The sequence below is a fragment of the Tachyglossus aculeatus genome, chromosome 22 (assembly GCF_015852505.1).
Source record: "Tachyglossus aculeatus isolate mTacAcu1 chromosome 22, mTacAcu1.pri, whole genome shotgun sequence".
Lineage (NCBI taxonomy): Eukaryota > Metazoa > Chordata > Mammalia > Monotremata > Tachyglossidae > Tachyglossus > Tachyglossus aculeatus.
Window position 1 is genome coordinate 35,079,738 of NC_052087.1, and position 15,397 is coordinate 35,095,134.

Here is a 15,397-nt window from a genome sequence, read left to right on the forward strand (position 1 = left end):
CACACCAACGTGGCCGCCCGGGCCTTGCTGCCCCATACCAACATGGCCGTCCGAGCCTTCCTGCCCTATACCAATATGGCCGTGCGGGCCTTCCTGCCCCATACCAACATGGCCGCCCGGGCCTTCTTGCCCCATACCAACATGGCCGCCCGAGCCCTCCTGCCCGGCACCAACATGGCCGGCCGTCCCCAGAGCGCGCCGGCGGCGTCCGCGTGACGTCATCGAGTGGCGCCGGGAGGCGGGGACCGCGTGCTTTCCGCCCCACGTGTGCGGTGGGCATCGGCCATAGGGCATCGGGGCATCAGGGCACCGGGCATGGGCTCTCCGCAGCGCCGGAGCCTGCGCCTCCTCCTCCTCGGGCGGGCCGCCCGCCGGGCACCGAAACCTGCCGCCACCAGGCCCAGCCCCGGCCCCGCCGCCAGGGGGCGCCCCCGTGCCAGCCCCGGCTCCGCCGCCAGGGGGCGCCCCCGTGCCAGCCCCGGCCCCGCCGCCAGGGGGCGCCCCCGTGCCAGCCCCGGAGATGCGGGGCAACAGGTTGCCAGGGTGAAGAATGCGGGGCAACAGGTTGCCAGGGTGAAGAATTTGGGGCAACAGGTCGCCGGGGCCGAGGATGCCGGGCACCACCTTGCCCGAGCCAGGGATGCCGGGCACGACGATGCCGGGCCCGAGGACAAGGGGCAACAGGTTGGCAGAGTCAGGGCTTTGGGGCCCGAGGTTGCCCGAGCCGAGGATGCGGGGCAGGAGGATGCCAGGGCCGAGGGGCCGAGAGCCGGGGGCCACAGCCAGGAGGTGGGCGGGCCCCGGGGTCCTGAGCCCGAGGGGCAGGGCCAGGGCCAGGGGGATGAGCCTGCGGGACAGGGGCAGGGGTCAGAGGCTGTAGGGCAGGGGCAGGGGTCAAAGGCTATAGGGCAGGGGCAGGGGTCAAAGGCTATAGGGCAGGGGCAGGGGTCAAAGGCTGTAGGGCAGGGGCAGGAACAGAGGCCTGAGGTTGTAGAGCAGGGGCAGGGGTCAAAGGCTGTAGGGCAGGGGCAGGAACAGAGGCCTGAGGCTGTAGAGCAGGGGCAGGGGTCAAAGGCTGTAGAGCAGGGGCAGGGGTCAAAGGCTGTAGGGCAGGGCCAGAGGCCTAAGGCTATGGGGCAGAGGGCTGATGGTGCGGGACAGGGACCTGAGGCTGTAGGGCAGAGGTCTGGTGCTGTAGGGCAGGGACCTGAGGCTGTAGGGCAGGGCCAGAGGCCTAAGGCTGTAAGGCAGGGGCAGGATCAGATGCCTGAGCCTGTGGGGCAGAGGCCGGAGACTGCAGGGCAGAGGCCGGAGACTGCGGGGCAGAGGCCGGAGACTGCGGGGCAGGGGCCTGAGGCTGCAGGGCAGGGGCCTGAGGCTGCAGGGCAGGGGCCTGAGGCTGTGGGGCCGAGGCCTGAGGCTGTAGAGCAAGGGCCTAAGGCTGTAGGGCAGGGGCAGGGGCCTGAGGCTGCGGGGCAGGGCCAGAGGCCTAAGGCTGCAGAGCAGGGGCAGGGGCAGGGGAAGAGGCCTAAGTTTGCAGAGCAGGGGCAGGGGCAGAGGCCAAAAGCTGCAGAGCAGGGGCAGGGGCAGAGGCCTAAGGCTGCAGAGCAGGGGCAGGGGCCTAAGGCTGCAGAGCAGGGGCAGGGGCAGAGGCCTAAGGCTGCAGAGCAGGGACAGGGGCAGAGGCCAAAAGCTGCAGAGCAGGGGCAGGGGCAGAGGCCTAAGGCTGCAGAGCAGGGGCAGGGGCAGAGGCCTAAGGCTGCAGAGCAGGGGCAGGGGCAGAGGCAGAGGCCTGAAGCTGTGGGGCAGAGGTCTGAGGTTGCGGGGCAGAGGCCTGAGGCTGTAGAGCAGGGGTGGGGGTCTAAGGCTGTAGGGCAGGGGCAGGGGCTTAAGGCTGGGAGTCAGGGGCAGGAACAGAGGCCTGAGGCTGTAGGGCAGAGGCCTGAGGCTGTGGGGCAGAGGCCTGAGGCTGTAGGGCAGAGGCCTGAGGCTGTGGGGCAGAGGCCTGAGGCTGTGGGGCAGAGGCCTGAGGCTGTGAGGCAGGGGCAGGAACAGACACCTGAGGCTGCAGGGCTGAGGTCTGATGCTGTGGGGCAGGGACCTGAGGCTGTAGGGCTGGGGCCTGAAGCTGGGAGGCAGGGGCAGGAAGAGAGGCCTGAAGCTGCGGGGCAGAGGACTGAGGCTGCAGGCCAGGGGCAGGGGCAGGGGCAGAGAAAGCGTCTTGGCCCCCCGGGGCCCGAGCCCCCCTCCACCAAGAAGGCCAAGAAGGAAGAGGCGCCATCCATCCTCATCCCCAAAGGGAGGCCCAAATCCGGCCGGGTGTGGAAGGACCGCAACAAGAAGAGGTAAGGGGAGAGGCGGGGGGGGGGGGGTCTAGTGGTTAGAGCCCGGGCTTGGGAACCCGAAGGAACCGTCCCGGCAAACCCACTTGGCGGCTGTGGACCAGGGTTGTACTTTCCGAGCACTTAATACAGCCATAGGTGCCCGATGAAAGCGACTGAATAAAAATAATAACAATAATAATGATGGCATCTGTTAAGCACTTACTACGTGCGAAGCACCGTTGAATGAAAGTGTCACCTTGGGCAAGTCACTTCTCTGTGCTTCCGTCACGTGGTTGGTAAAATGGGTTTTAAGACTGTGAGCCTCATGTAATACTGAATAATTATGGCATTTATTGAGCACTTACTGTGAGCTAGGCACCGTACTAAGCGCTGGGGTAGCTATCGGCAGATGGGGTTGGACACATTCCCTGTCCCACGTGGGACTCCAAGTCATACTCTGCCAGCAACTTTTTCTTTTTATGGTATTTGTTAAGCGCTTACTATGTATCAAACACTGTTCTGAGCACTGATTTAGGTACAAGTTAGGTCGGACACGGTCCCGATCCCACTTGGGGTTTACAGGCTAAGTGGGAGAAGCAGCGTGGCTCAGTGGAAAGAGCCCAGGCTTTGGAGTCGGAGGTCATGGGTTCAAATCCCGGCTCTGCCAACTGTCAGCTGTGTGACTTTGGGCAAATCACTTCACTTCTCTGGGCCTCAGTTACCTCATCTGGAAAATGGGGATGAAGGCTGTGAGCCCCCCGTGGGACCACCTGATCACCTTGTAACCTCCCCAGCGTCTAGAACAGTGCTTTGCACAGAGTAAGCGCTTAATAAATAGGACCCGGAGATATAGAAAAGTGAAGTGACTTGCCTAGGGTCACAGCAGACAAGTGGCGGAGCCGGGATTAGAACCCAGATCTGCTGAATCCCGGGCCTGGGCTCTTTACAGTGCGTTGCACATAGTAAATGCTTAATAAATGCCATCATTATTATTATTATCTATCTCCCGCCAACCTCTCGCCCACATCCTCCCTCTTCATATCAGACCGATAATTGCTCTCCCCGACTTCAAAAACCTGTTGAAGGCACATCTCCTCCCAGAAGCCTTCCCTGACTCTGCCCTTGTTTGCTCCTTCATTCATTCTCCCTCCCATCCCCACTGTCATTTATCTATATTAATGTCTGTCTCCCCTTCTAGACTGTGAGCCCGTTGTGGGCAGGGAATATGTCTTTTGTCAATATTGTACCCTCCCAAGTGCTTAGAATGGTGCTTGGCGCGCAATAAGCGCTCAGATATATGTATATTTTTGTACATATTTATTACTCTATTTATTTATTTATTTTACTTGTACATATCTATTCTATTTATTTTATTTTGTTAGTATGTTTGGTTTTGTTCTCTGTCTCCCCCTTTTAGACTGTGAGCCCACTGTTGGGTAGGGACTGTCTCTAGATGTTGCCAATTTGTACTTCCCAAGCGCTTAGTACAGTGCTCTGCACATAGTAAGCGCTCAATAAATACGATTGATGATGATGATGATATGATTGAGTGAGGTCAACGGTCAGGAAACTTTGATGTGGAGAGGAATGGGCAACCACTGGAAGTTTGTGAGAAGAGGGGAGGTGTGAGGCGAGCAGCATTTGTTAGAAAAACGATTTGGGAAGTAGAGGGAAGTATGGACTGGATTGGGGGAGGCTGGAGACAGGAGGGTCCATGGGTAGCCTCGGGCAGGAGTCCAGGTGGGATCTAAGAGCCCAGACCAGCCTGGTGGCTGTTTGGATGGTGAGAAAGAGGCAGATCCTGAAAATAATAATAATTATAGTATTTGTTAAGCACTTACTATGTGCCAAGCGCTGAACTGTTCAACATGGGAGTTAAAAGAGAGAGAGAATAATAATAATAATGGTATTTATTAAGCACTTACTGTGAGCCCACTGTTGAGTAGGGACTGTCTCTATATGTTGCCAATTTGTACTTCCCAAGCGCTTAGTACAGTGCCCTGCACACAGTAAGCGCTCAATAAACACGATTGATGACGATGATGATGTGCAAAGTACCGTTCTAAGCGCTGGGGAGGTTACAAGGTGATCAGGTTGTCCCACGGGGGGCTCACGGTCTTCATCCCCGTTTTACAGACGAGGTCACTGAGGCCCAGAGAATCGATCAATCAATCAATCGTATTTATTGAGCGCTTACTGTGTGCAGAGCACTGAACTAAGCGCTTGGGAAGTACAAGTTGGCAACATATAGAGACGGTCCCTACCCAGCAGTGGGCTCAGAGTCTAGAAGGGGGAGACAGAGAACAAAACCAAACATATTAACAAAATAAAATAAATAGAATAGATATGTGCAAGTAAAATAGAGTAATAAATACAAACATATATACACGTATACAGAGAAGTGAAGTGACTTGCCCAAAGTCACACAGCTGACAGTTGGCGGAGCCGGGATTTGAACCCATGACCTCTGACTCCAAAGCTCGTGCTCTTTCCACTGAGCCACGCTGCTTCTCTAATTAAAGGTTCCGGATAGCAAGGAAAATGCCAAGGTTTCTGGCTAAGAAACAGGCAGGTGGTGCCGTCAGCTGTGATGGGAAATCGAGGGAAAAGTGGGAGGGAAAATTAAACCCACGTGGGACCAGAGCACACCATCTTGGGTTCAGCCTGGCATAGCGGAGAGAACGTGTGCCCGGGCATCAGGAGGTCATGGGTTCTAATCCTGGCTCCTTGGACCATCACTTCTCTGGGCCTCAGTCACCTCATCCGAAAATGGGGATGGAGACTGTGAGCCCCACGTGGGACAGGGACTGCGTCCAACCTGATTTGCTTGTATCCACCCCAGCGTTTAGAACGGTGCCTGGCACATAGTAAGCGTTAAACAAAGCCACTATTATTATTATTATTATTATTACTGTTCACCACCCAGACCCATTCCCAGAGCCAGGGAGTGCGTTGCGATCCAAGATGGCATTACAGCAGACTTCCAGAGCAGCTCTGCGGCTTGCCGAGGCCCCGTGCACTGGGACAGTCCAGCTTCCGTGGACCAACCCCTGCCATCGCTCTTGTCTCTCCCTTAGGTTTTCCCAGATGGTGCAGGACAAACCACTCCGCACATCCTGGGAGCGAAAGATGAAGGAGCGTCAGGAGAGGAAGCTGACCAAGGACTTTGCCCGACAACTGCAGGATGGAAAACGGAGGGAACGAGAGGTGAGGCTGGGGGCGGGAGCCCGCGATGGCCAAGGGTCTCGAGACCGTGAGCTCCTTGTGGGCAAGGGGGGGGGCGGTCACTGTTTATTGTTGTACTTTCCCAAGCGCTTAGCTTAGTACAGTGCTCTGCACGCAGTAAGTGCTCAGTAGATACGACCTCATTCTCGCCTGTCAATCAATCAATCGTATTTATTGAGCGCTTACTGTGTGCAGGGCACTGTACTAAGCGCTTGGGAAGTACAAGTTGGCCGCCATTGACCCCCAGCCCATGTCCTCCCCCTGGCCCGGAATGCCCTCCCTCCGCACATCCGCCAAGCTAGCTCTCTTCCTCCCTTCAAAGCCCTACTGAGAGCTCACCTCCTCCGGGAGGCCTTCCCACACTGCGCCCCCTTTTTCCTCTCCTCCTTGCTCCCCATCCTCCCGGCCCTACCTCCTTCCCCTCCCCGCAGCACCTGTATATATGTTTGTACAGATTTATTACTCTATTTATTTTACTTGTACATATCTCTTATTCTTTTTGTTAATGATGTGCATCTAGCTTTATTTCTATTTATTCTGACAACTTGACACCTGTCCACATGTTTTGTTTTGTCGTCTGCCTCCCCCTTCTAGACTGTGAGCCCATTGTTGGGCAGGGACCATCTCTAAATGTTGCCGACTTGTACTTCCCAAGCGCTTAGTCCAGTGCTGTGCACACAGTAAGCGCTCAATAAATACGAATGAATGAATGAATTGAATGAAATTGTCCATTCACCCTGGCGGGTCTTGGGCCGGGGCAGCGACAGCAGCCTCTTCCTTGGCGGTTTCCTTCCAAGAGGATAAAACCCCTGGGAGGCATTAGCTGCCCAGAGTTCAGCCTAACCGGGAGGTTGGTGGTGTTTACTTGTTTTGTCGTCTGTCTCCCCCTTCTAGACTGTGAGCCCGTTGTTGGGTAGGGACCATCCCTATCTGTTGCCAAATTGTACTTTCCAAGCACTTAGTCCAGTGCTCTGCACACAGTAAGCGCTCAATAAATACAATTGAATGAATGAATGGTGGGCAGCAGGGATTTTGGGGACGGGGAAACGGCAGCTCGGAGACTGAGGACACAAGGGAAGCAAGGACATGGCCGCGGGGCTACTGATTTAGAGCACGGGCCTGGGAATGAAAAGGTTGTGGGTTCTAATCCCAGCTCTACCACTTGTTTGCCGTGTGACCTTGGGGAAGTCACTTCACTTCCAGGTACTTCAGTTCCCTCATCTGTGAAACGGGGGATCAAGACTGTGAGCCCTTTGTGGGACAGGGACTGTGTCCAACCCGATTTGCTTGTATAATAATAATAATAATAATAATAATGATGGGATTTATTAAGCTCTTACTACGTGGGTAGGGACCGTCTCTAGAGGTTGCCGACTTGTACTTCCCAAGCGCTTAATACAGTGCCGTGCACACAGTAAGTGCTCAATAAATACGATTGAATGAATAAAGGAATGAATGGTAGTTGGGGGCCGTGCACTGGGGTCTTTCTTCCCTGCCACTATCTGCTCACTGTGGTTTCTCCTCCACTTCCCCCCGTGTCAGGTCAGGGCTTCTCTTGAGCAAGAGAAACGTCCCCTCTGGGCCTTGCCTTTTAACCCAGACTGAACCCCCCTCCTCCCCCTCTTCATCCCCCCCGCCTTACCTCCTTCCCTTCCCCACAGCACCTGTATATATGTATATATGTTTGTACGGATTTATTACTCTATTTATTTTACTTGTATATACTCTACTTATTTTGTTAATATGTTTTGTTCTCTGTCTCCCACTTCTAGACTGTGAGCCCACTGTCGGGTAGGGACCGTCTCTCTATGTTGCCAACTTGTACTTCCCAAGCGCTTAGTCCAGTGCTCTGCACACAGTAAGCGCTCAATAAATACGAATGAATGAATGAAATGAACGAACCCAGGTCTTCCTCTGCCCACCTCGCCCTCTCCGGGTTGAGGATCTTCCCAGGCCAGTTTGGGACTTCACGCCTCCCCTAGGATGTGGACGGCTTGTGGGGGGGTCGTACAGAGAGGTTGTGCCGGCATTTTGGTGAGCAAAGGGGAAACTGAGGTGCTGCCATGAGGCCACCACAGAGCTTCCCGGCCCAGACTCGGGCTGGCGGGGGGCAGCCTGGAGAGTTCGACATCTTCCGAGCCCCGGTGGGGAGGGCAGGGAGCTTGTCTCGGGCTAGATTCATTCAATCGTATTTATTGAGCGCTTACTGTGTGCAGAGCACTGGACTAAGCGCTTGGGAAGTACAATAGAGACGGTCCCCACCCAACAACGGGCTCACAGTCTAGAAGGGGGAGACAGACAACCAAACAAAACGTGAACAGGTGTCAAGTCGTCAGAGCAAATAGAATTAAAGCCAGATGCACGTCATCATTGACAAAATAGAGTAGTAAATATGTACAAGTAAAATAAATCTGTACAAACATATACAGGTGCTGTGGGGAGGAGAAGGAGGTAGGGTGGGGGGGATGAGGAGGAGGAGAGGAAAAGGGGGGCTCAGTCTGGGAAGGCCTCTTGGAGGAGGTGAGCTCTCAGTAGGGCTTTAAAGGGAGGAAGAGAGCTAGCTTGTCAACTTGTACTTCTCAAGCGCTGAGTACAGTGCTCTGCACACAGTAAGCGCTCAATAAATATGAATGAATGAATGTGTGGAGGGAGGGCATTCCAGCGCTTAGCCACCTGGGTGTGACCGGGGGGCCTAATTCCTCCACCAAGCATGGCTCTCTCTCTTCTGCCTCATCTCTTCCCCGGAGTGTTCCCCCAAGGGCTCCTCGTCCCCTCCCGGGACCAATGCGCTCAGACCCCCGTGTCGTCTCCCCCCCCCGCAGGAGAAGAAACGACGCCGGGCGGAGAACCTGAAGCGAAGGCTGGAGAATGAGCGCAAAGCGGAGATCGTCCAAGTGGTGAGAGCGTGGCTTCCTTCCTTCCCCGGGGGCGCCGGGCCGGGGTGGCGTCTGGGGGAGTGGGGGCCGGGCGGCTCCGCCGTCCTCACCGCTCCCGTCTCCCGGCAGATCCGGAACCCGGCCAAGCTGAAGCGGGCCAAGAAGAAGGACCTGCGGCGCGTGGAGAAGCGCGACACCCTTGCCCTGCTGCAGAAGCTGCCGCCCCAGCGCCCGGCGGCCAAGGCCTCAGGAGCCACGGGGTGACGGACTCTTCCCTTCCTGTGGGAGAGGTCCCCGGGACCGGCCGGTCACGACGGGGACAGTCGGAGGTCGCCCGGCCCCGGGGGTGATCTCGGGGTCACCGATGGCGTCGGAATCGGTATCGGCGGGGCCCGCTTTGGGTGAGGAGGGCCGGCCGGGCCCAACAAATTCTCAGGTGTCAGAAGCGAAGCGGGGACTTCCGCCTTCCCCAGCCCCGCTTCTCCTTTCCCTTCTCCCAGGGAGGAGACAAAAAACAAGCAATAAAGTCTATAATTCGTAGGAGACGGCGGCTTGCCGCGGGCCTGGCCGGCGCTTTATTGTCCCCGGCCAGATTCCGTGAGTGCCGTTGCATCACCCAGGAATAGTAATAATAATGCCAATGGCGTTTGTTAAGCGCTTACTATGTGCCAAGCACTGTTCTAAGTGCCGGGGGGGATACAAGTTGATCAGGTTGTCCCACGTGGGGCTCACAGTCTTCATTCCCATTTGACAGATGAGGGAACTGAGGCCCAGAGAAGTGAAGTGACTGGCCCAAAGTCACACAGCGGACAAGTGGCGGAGCCGGGATTTGAACCCGTGACCTCTGACTCCAAACCCCAGGCTCTTTCCACTGAGCCATGCTGCTTCTCTAAATAATCATAATAATAATGATGGCATTTGTTAAGCACTTACTATGTGCAAAGCACTGTTCTAAGTGCTGGGGGGGGTTACAGGGTGATCGGGTTGTCCCACGTGGGGCTCACAGTCTTCATCCCCATTTGACAGATGAGGGAACTGAGGCCCAGAGAAATGAAGTGACTCGCGTAAAGTCACACAGTAGACAAGTGGCAGAGCCAGAATTAGAACCCATGACCTCTGACTCCCAAGCCCGGCCTCTTTCCACTGAACCACACTGCTTCTCTAAATAATCATAATAATGATGGCATGTGTTAAGCGTTTACTATGTGCAGAGCACTGTTCTAAGCTCTGGGTGGGGGAATACAAGGTGATCGGGTTGTCCTACCTGGGGCTCACAGTCTTCATCCTCATTTGACAGATGAGGTCACTGAGGCCCAGAGAAGTGAAGCAACTGGCCCAAAGTCACACAGCAGACAAATGGCAGAGCCGGGATTAGAACCCGTGACCTCTGACTCCCAAGCCCGGGCTTTTTCCACTGAGCCACGCTGTTTTCCCGAAGTGGGGCTGGGGACTCATAGTCCCGGTGGAGGCAGAGGAGCGGGCCCGTCCGCGGGGCGGGGAAGGGGACGGGATCGAGGCAGCGTGGGGAGCGGGTCTCGGGCCGCCTGGCCGGCGAATCCCTCCCCCCGGGGTCTCCCGCTCCACCCCGTCATCCCCCTTGCCGGTCTCCTCGGGCATGCGGAGGCCGAGCCGTGTGGCCCCAGAGGAGGTGGAGACGAACTCGCCGTGCTCCACCGGCACGCTCTCGAGCACGCCACGCAGGGAGTGGCACAGCTCGTGCAGGACGTCGGGACAGGTGAAGATGTAAATAATAATAATGGCATTTGTTAAGCGCTTACTATGTGCAAAGCACTGTTCTAAGCGCTGGGGGGATACAAGGTGATCAGGTTGTCCCACATGGGGCTCACAATCTTAATCCCCATTTGACGGATGAGGTAACTGAGGCTTAGAGAAGTGAAGTGACTTGCCCAAAGTCACACAGCAGACATGTGGCAGAGCCGGGATTTGAACCCATGGCCTCTGACGCCCAAGCCCGGGAAGGGGTTGATCACGCTGTTGACGAAGGGCATCATCATCATCATCAATCGTATTTATTGAGCGCTTACTATGTGCAGAGCACTGTACTAAGCGCTTGGGAAGTACAAATTGGCAACATGTAGAGACAGTCCCTACCCAACAGTGGGCTCACAGTCTAAAAGGGGGAGACAGAGAACAAAATCAAACATACTAACAAAATAAAATAGAATAGATATGTACAAATAAAATAAATAAATAGAGTAATAAATATGTACAAACATATGTACATATATACAGGTGCTGTGGGGAAGGGAAGGAGGTAAGATGGCCTCTGGTGACCTTAGAAAGTGCAGTTTCCTAGATTAAAGTGAACAGAGATAGGATTGGTGGGGAATATTGGAGGAGAGGAAGTGGAGGTAGTGGGTGTAGACAACTCACTGAGCAATTTGGAGAGGAATACTAAAAGGGAGATGGGACAATTGATAACTGGAGGGAGCCGAGGGCCAAGTGAGGACATTATTTCCTTTTCTTTTTTTTTTTTTTTTTTAGAATAGAGGATATCTGAGCATGTTTGAAAGCAGTGGGGAAGATGGAGAGTGAACAGATGAAGATGGCGTTTGAGTGAGAAGAAAGGAGCAGACAAGTTTTTTGAGAAGGTGTGAAGTGATGGTGTCAGAGAAGGGCAGGCTGGTGGTCAGAGGCAGGGCCTTCCAGGACAGGGCGAACAAGCCGGGCCGATAGCGCCCGCGGGCCTCCACCGGGCTGAAGATGTAGGGTAGCCAGCAGAGCACGAAGGTGGCCCGCACGCCACCGACCACGGCATAGCAGGAGGCCATGACGCCCAGGGGAGTCAACATTAACATTTTGTTAATATGTTTGGTTTTGTTCTCCGTCTCCCCCTTCTAGACTGTGAGCCCACTGTTGGGTAGGGACTGTCTCTATGTGTTGCCAACTTGTACTTCCCAAGCGCTTAGTACAGTGCTCTGCACACAGTAAGCGCTCAATAAATACGATTGATTGATAGGAGTAACTTGCTGACCACCACGGCCAACTGGCACAGGCCGCAGGCGGCGTCCCGCTCCTCCGGGCCCCCGGAGCTGTGTTCATTCAATCGTATTTATTGAGCGCTTACTGTGTGCAAAGCACTGGACTAAGCGCTTGGGAAGTACAAGTCGGCCACATCTAGAGACGGTCCCTATCCAGCAGTGGGCTCACAGTCTAGAAGGGGGAGACAGAGAACAAAACATGCGGACGGGTGTCAAGTCGTCAGAACAAGTAGAATTAAAGCTAAATGCACATCATTAACAAAATAAATAGAATAGTAAATACGGACAAGAAAAATAGAGTAATAAATCTGTACAAATATATACAGATGCTGTGGGGAGGGGAAGGAGGAGAGGAAAAAGGGGGCTCAGTCTGGGAAAGCCTCCTGGAGGAGGTGAGCTCTCAGTACGGCTTTGAAGGGAGGACGAAAGCTAGCTTGGTGGATATGTGGAGGGAGGGCATTCCATCATCATCATCAATCGTATTTATTGAGCGCTTACTATGTGCAGAGCACTGTACTAAGCACTTGGGAAGTACAAATTGGCAACACATAGAGACAGTCCCTACCCAACAGTGGGCTCACAGTCTAAAAGGGGGAGACAGAGAACAAAACCAAACGTACCAACAAAATAAAATAAATAGGATAGATATGTACAAGCAAAATATAAATAGAGTAATAAATATGTACAACCATATATACATATATACAGGTGCTGTGGGGAAGGGAAGGAGGTAAGATGGGGGGATGGAGAGGGGGACGAGGGGGAGAGGAAGGAAGGGGCTCAGTCTGGGAAGGCCTCCTGGAGGAGGTGAGCTCTCAGCAGGGCCTTGACTTCCAAAACTTGTACTTCCCAAGTGCTTAGTACAGTGCTCTGCACACAGTAAGCGCTCAATAAATATGATTGAATGAATTCCGGGCCAGGGTGAGGACGTGGGCTGGGGGTCGATGGTGGGACAGGCGAGAAAGAGGCCAAGGGAGGAGGATAGCGGTGGCAGAGGAGTGGAGGGTGCGGGCTGGGCTGGAGAAGGAGCTGCTGTACTGTACTGTACTGCGGCATGTTGTAGTAGCACATAACATGTCCGACTTGCCGGGGGACGGTGTTGGCCGGCGCCAGGCGGCCGGCACAATGCGGTGGTTCTGGGCTCACATGGGCTTCACCACGTCCAGACTGATGGCACCGAGCGGGAACGCGCTGGCGAACGTGTTGAAGAAGACGGATGAGTGTGGCTTACACAAGTGGAGGTCCAGCTTCCACGAGCGCCCCGCCACCAGGAAATAGGTGAAGAAGGGCACGGAGGCGGTGGCCGGCAGGTCCGACAGGGCAAGGGGGTGACCACCGTCTGGCGCAGGCGGCCGCTGACCGGGAAGAGGATGAGGGCGTTCTCGGCCAGGCCCAGCAGGGACCCGAGCCCATGCGGCGCCACCGAAACGTGGTCGACGTGGCTCACGCTGCCGTTCTGGGAGAAGTGGCTCAGGTATTCCCGAAGCGGGCAGAACAGGGTGGCGTTGTGTGACATAGCGGGAGCAGAGGCCTTTCCACATGCCCTGCCCTGCCCATCCTCGCTCTGGATCCCTCAGACGGGTCGGCGGCTGGGGGACGCGTCCAGCCGGTGAGGGGGCACGGAGCCCGGGCCGCTCCTCACTCGGGCAACTACAGGTGAACGTGTGTGGCCCTGGGCTCTGAGTTAGACCTCGCTGTCGACCACTCATCCGATAAGCGTCGAAGGAAGTCTGATTGCAGCGGCCAGGGAAGAAGCGAAGTGCGGCTCTACAGACTCTCTTGTACATATCTATTCTATTTATTTTATTTTGTTAATATGGGTGTCCATCTGGATGTCTGCCCGCCACCTAAAACTCCACATGTCCAAGACTGAACTCCTTGTCATCCCTCCCAAACCCTGCCCTCTCCCTGACTTTCCCATCTCTGTTGACGGCACTACCATCCTTCCCGTCTCACAAGCCCGCAACCTTGGTGTCATCCTCAACTCCGCTCTCTCGTTTGCCCCTCACATCCACGCCGTCACCAAAACCTGCCGGTCTCAGCTCCGCAACATTGCCAAGATCCACCCTTTCCTCTCCATCCAAACCGCTGCCCTGCTCGTTCAAGCTCTCATCCTATCCCGTCTGGACTACTGCATCAGCCTTCTCTCTGTTCTCCCATCCTCGTGTCTCTCCCCACTTCAATCCATACTTCACGCTGCTGCCCGGATTGTCTTTGTCCAGAAACGCTCTGGGCATGTTACTCCCCTCCTCAAAAATCTCCAGTGGCTACCAATCAATCTGCGCATCAGGCAGAAACTCCTCACCCTGGGCTTCAAGGCTGTCCATCCCCTCGCCCCCTCCTACCTCACCTCCCTTCTCTCCTTCTCCAACCCAGCCCACACCCTCCGCTCCTCTGCCGCTAATCTCCTCACCGTGCCTCGTTCTCGCCCGTCCCGCCATCGACCCCACACAGGCTAATGTGATGGTGTCACATGGAAACCATTGGAATCCCCAAATTTAGAGCATTCCTCTGGGGGAGCAAAAGTCCCCCGTTACTCCCACGAACCATTTCATCCCCCTCCCGGGAATCCGTTCATTTAGGGGCGGCCTTTGATTCGGGCAGAGGGAGACTGGGCTCTTTCACATCCTTTGACTCTGACAACGCGACGAGTTGGTGACCTCCTTCACTTCATTCATTCTTTCAATCGTGTTTATTGAGCGCTTACTGTGTGCAGAGCACTGTACTAAGCGCTTGGAAAGTACAATACAGCAATAAAGAGAGACAATCCCTGTCCACCACGGGCTTAAAGATGGCTTGCCTCCTGAAGCCAGCCCTGCCTGGGTCAATTAATTAATTCATTCAGTCAATCTTATTTATTCCGCCTTTAGTGTGTGCAGAGCACTGTACTAAGCGCTTGGAAAGTACAATACAGCAATAAAGAGAGACAATCCCTGTCCACCACGGGCTTAAAGATGGCTTGCCTCCTGAAGCCAGCCCTGCCTGGGTCAACTAATTAATTTATTTAGTCAATCTTATTTATTCCGCCTTTAGTGTGTGCAGAGCACTGTACTAAGCTCTTGGGGAAGTACAATACAATAATAAAAAGTGACATTTGTGACAATCTAATAATAATAATAATGGCGTTATTAATAAGCTCTTACTATGTGCAAAGCACTGTTCGGGATACAATGTGATCAGGAGCCACGTGAGGGCTCACAGTCTTAATCCCCATTTTACAGATGAGGGAACAGAGGCTCAGAGAAGTTAAGTGACTTGCCCAAGGCCACACAGCAGACATGTGGCAGAGCCAGGATTAGAACCCATGACCTCTGACTCCCAAGCCCGGGCTCTTTCCACTGAGCCACGCTGCTTCTCAAGCTAATTTTAGCTTAATCTAAGTGAGCTAATCTAAGCTCACTGTGGGCAGGGAATGGGTCCGTTTATTATTGTATCGTACTCTCCCAAGCGCTTAGTACAGTGCTCTGCACACAGTAAGTGCTCACTGACTGACTGATTTTTGTCCCTGAGTTTCGAGCTGGGAAACAGGCAGCAGCCCCTTCCCTACTGCTCGCTTAGTACAGTGCTGTGCACACAGTAAGCGCTCAATAAATACGATTGAATGAATGAATGAATGAATGAATGAATGAATGCTCACTCCTTGGAAATCCAGAACAAAGAACTTCTCTCCTCTCAGCTCCCCAAATGCCCCGGCCCAGGGCTCCCTTCAGCCACTGACTGACCCATCTCGCAGAGTTCTCCCCATTTCCCAGATGGGTTAACTGAGGCCGAGAGAGGACCGACATTCCCTCCTGCAGGTGAGGCGCACGGAGGGAACTCCAGATCTGAGCCCCCAGCTCCCCAAAAAGCCGCTCCTCTTACCTGGGCCGGTCCGCCGGACTGGTGGTCTCTCTGGGTGGGCGGGCTGGTGCCAGAGATCCGGCTCCCCACTCTTCCCCCTCTGCCACCCTCCAGTCCCTGTCAGATAATA

The 15,397-nt window shown here is 54.8% G+C and overlaps 1 protein-coding gene across 1 annotated transcript; it reads left to right on the plus strand.

Moving 5' to 3' along the window:
- Nucleotides 1-297: 297 nt before the first annotated feature.
- CCDC86 (coiled-coil domain containing 86) lies at nucleotides 298-8,968 on the plus strand. The gene is made up of 5 exons (XM_038765336.1): nucleotides 298-852; nucleotides 955-2,345; nucleotides 5,402-5,531; nucleotides 8,372-8,446; nucleotides 8,555-8,968. Exons 1-5 carry the CDS (start codon nucleotides 316-318, stop codon nucleotides 8,687-8,689), a joined length of 2,268 nt encoding a protein of 755 aa, XP_038621264.1. The 5' UTR covers nucleotides 298-315; the 3' UTR covers nucleotides 8,690-8,968.
- Nucleotides 8,969-15,397: the final 6,429 nt, after the last annotated feature.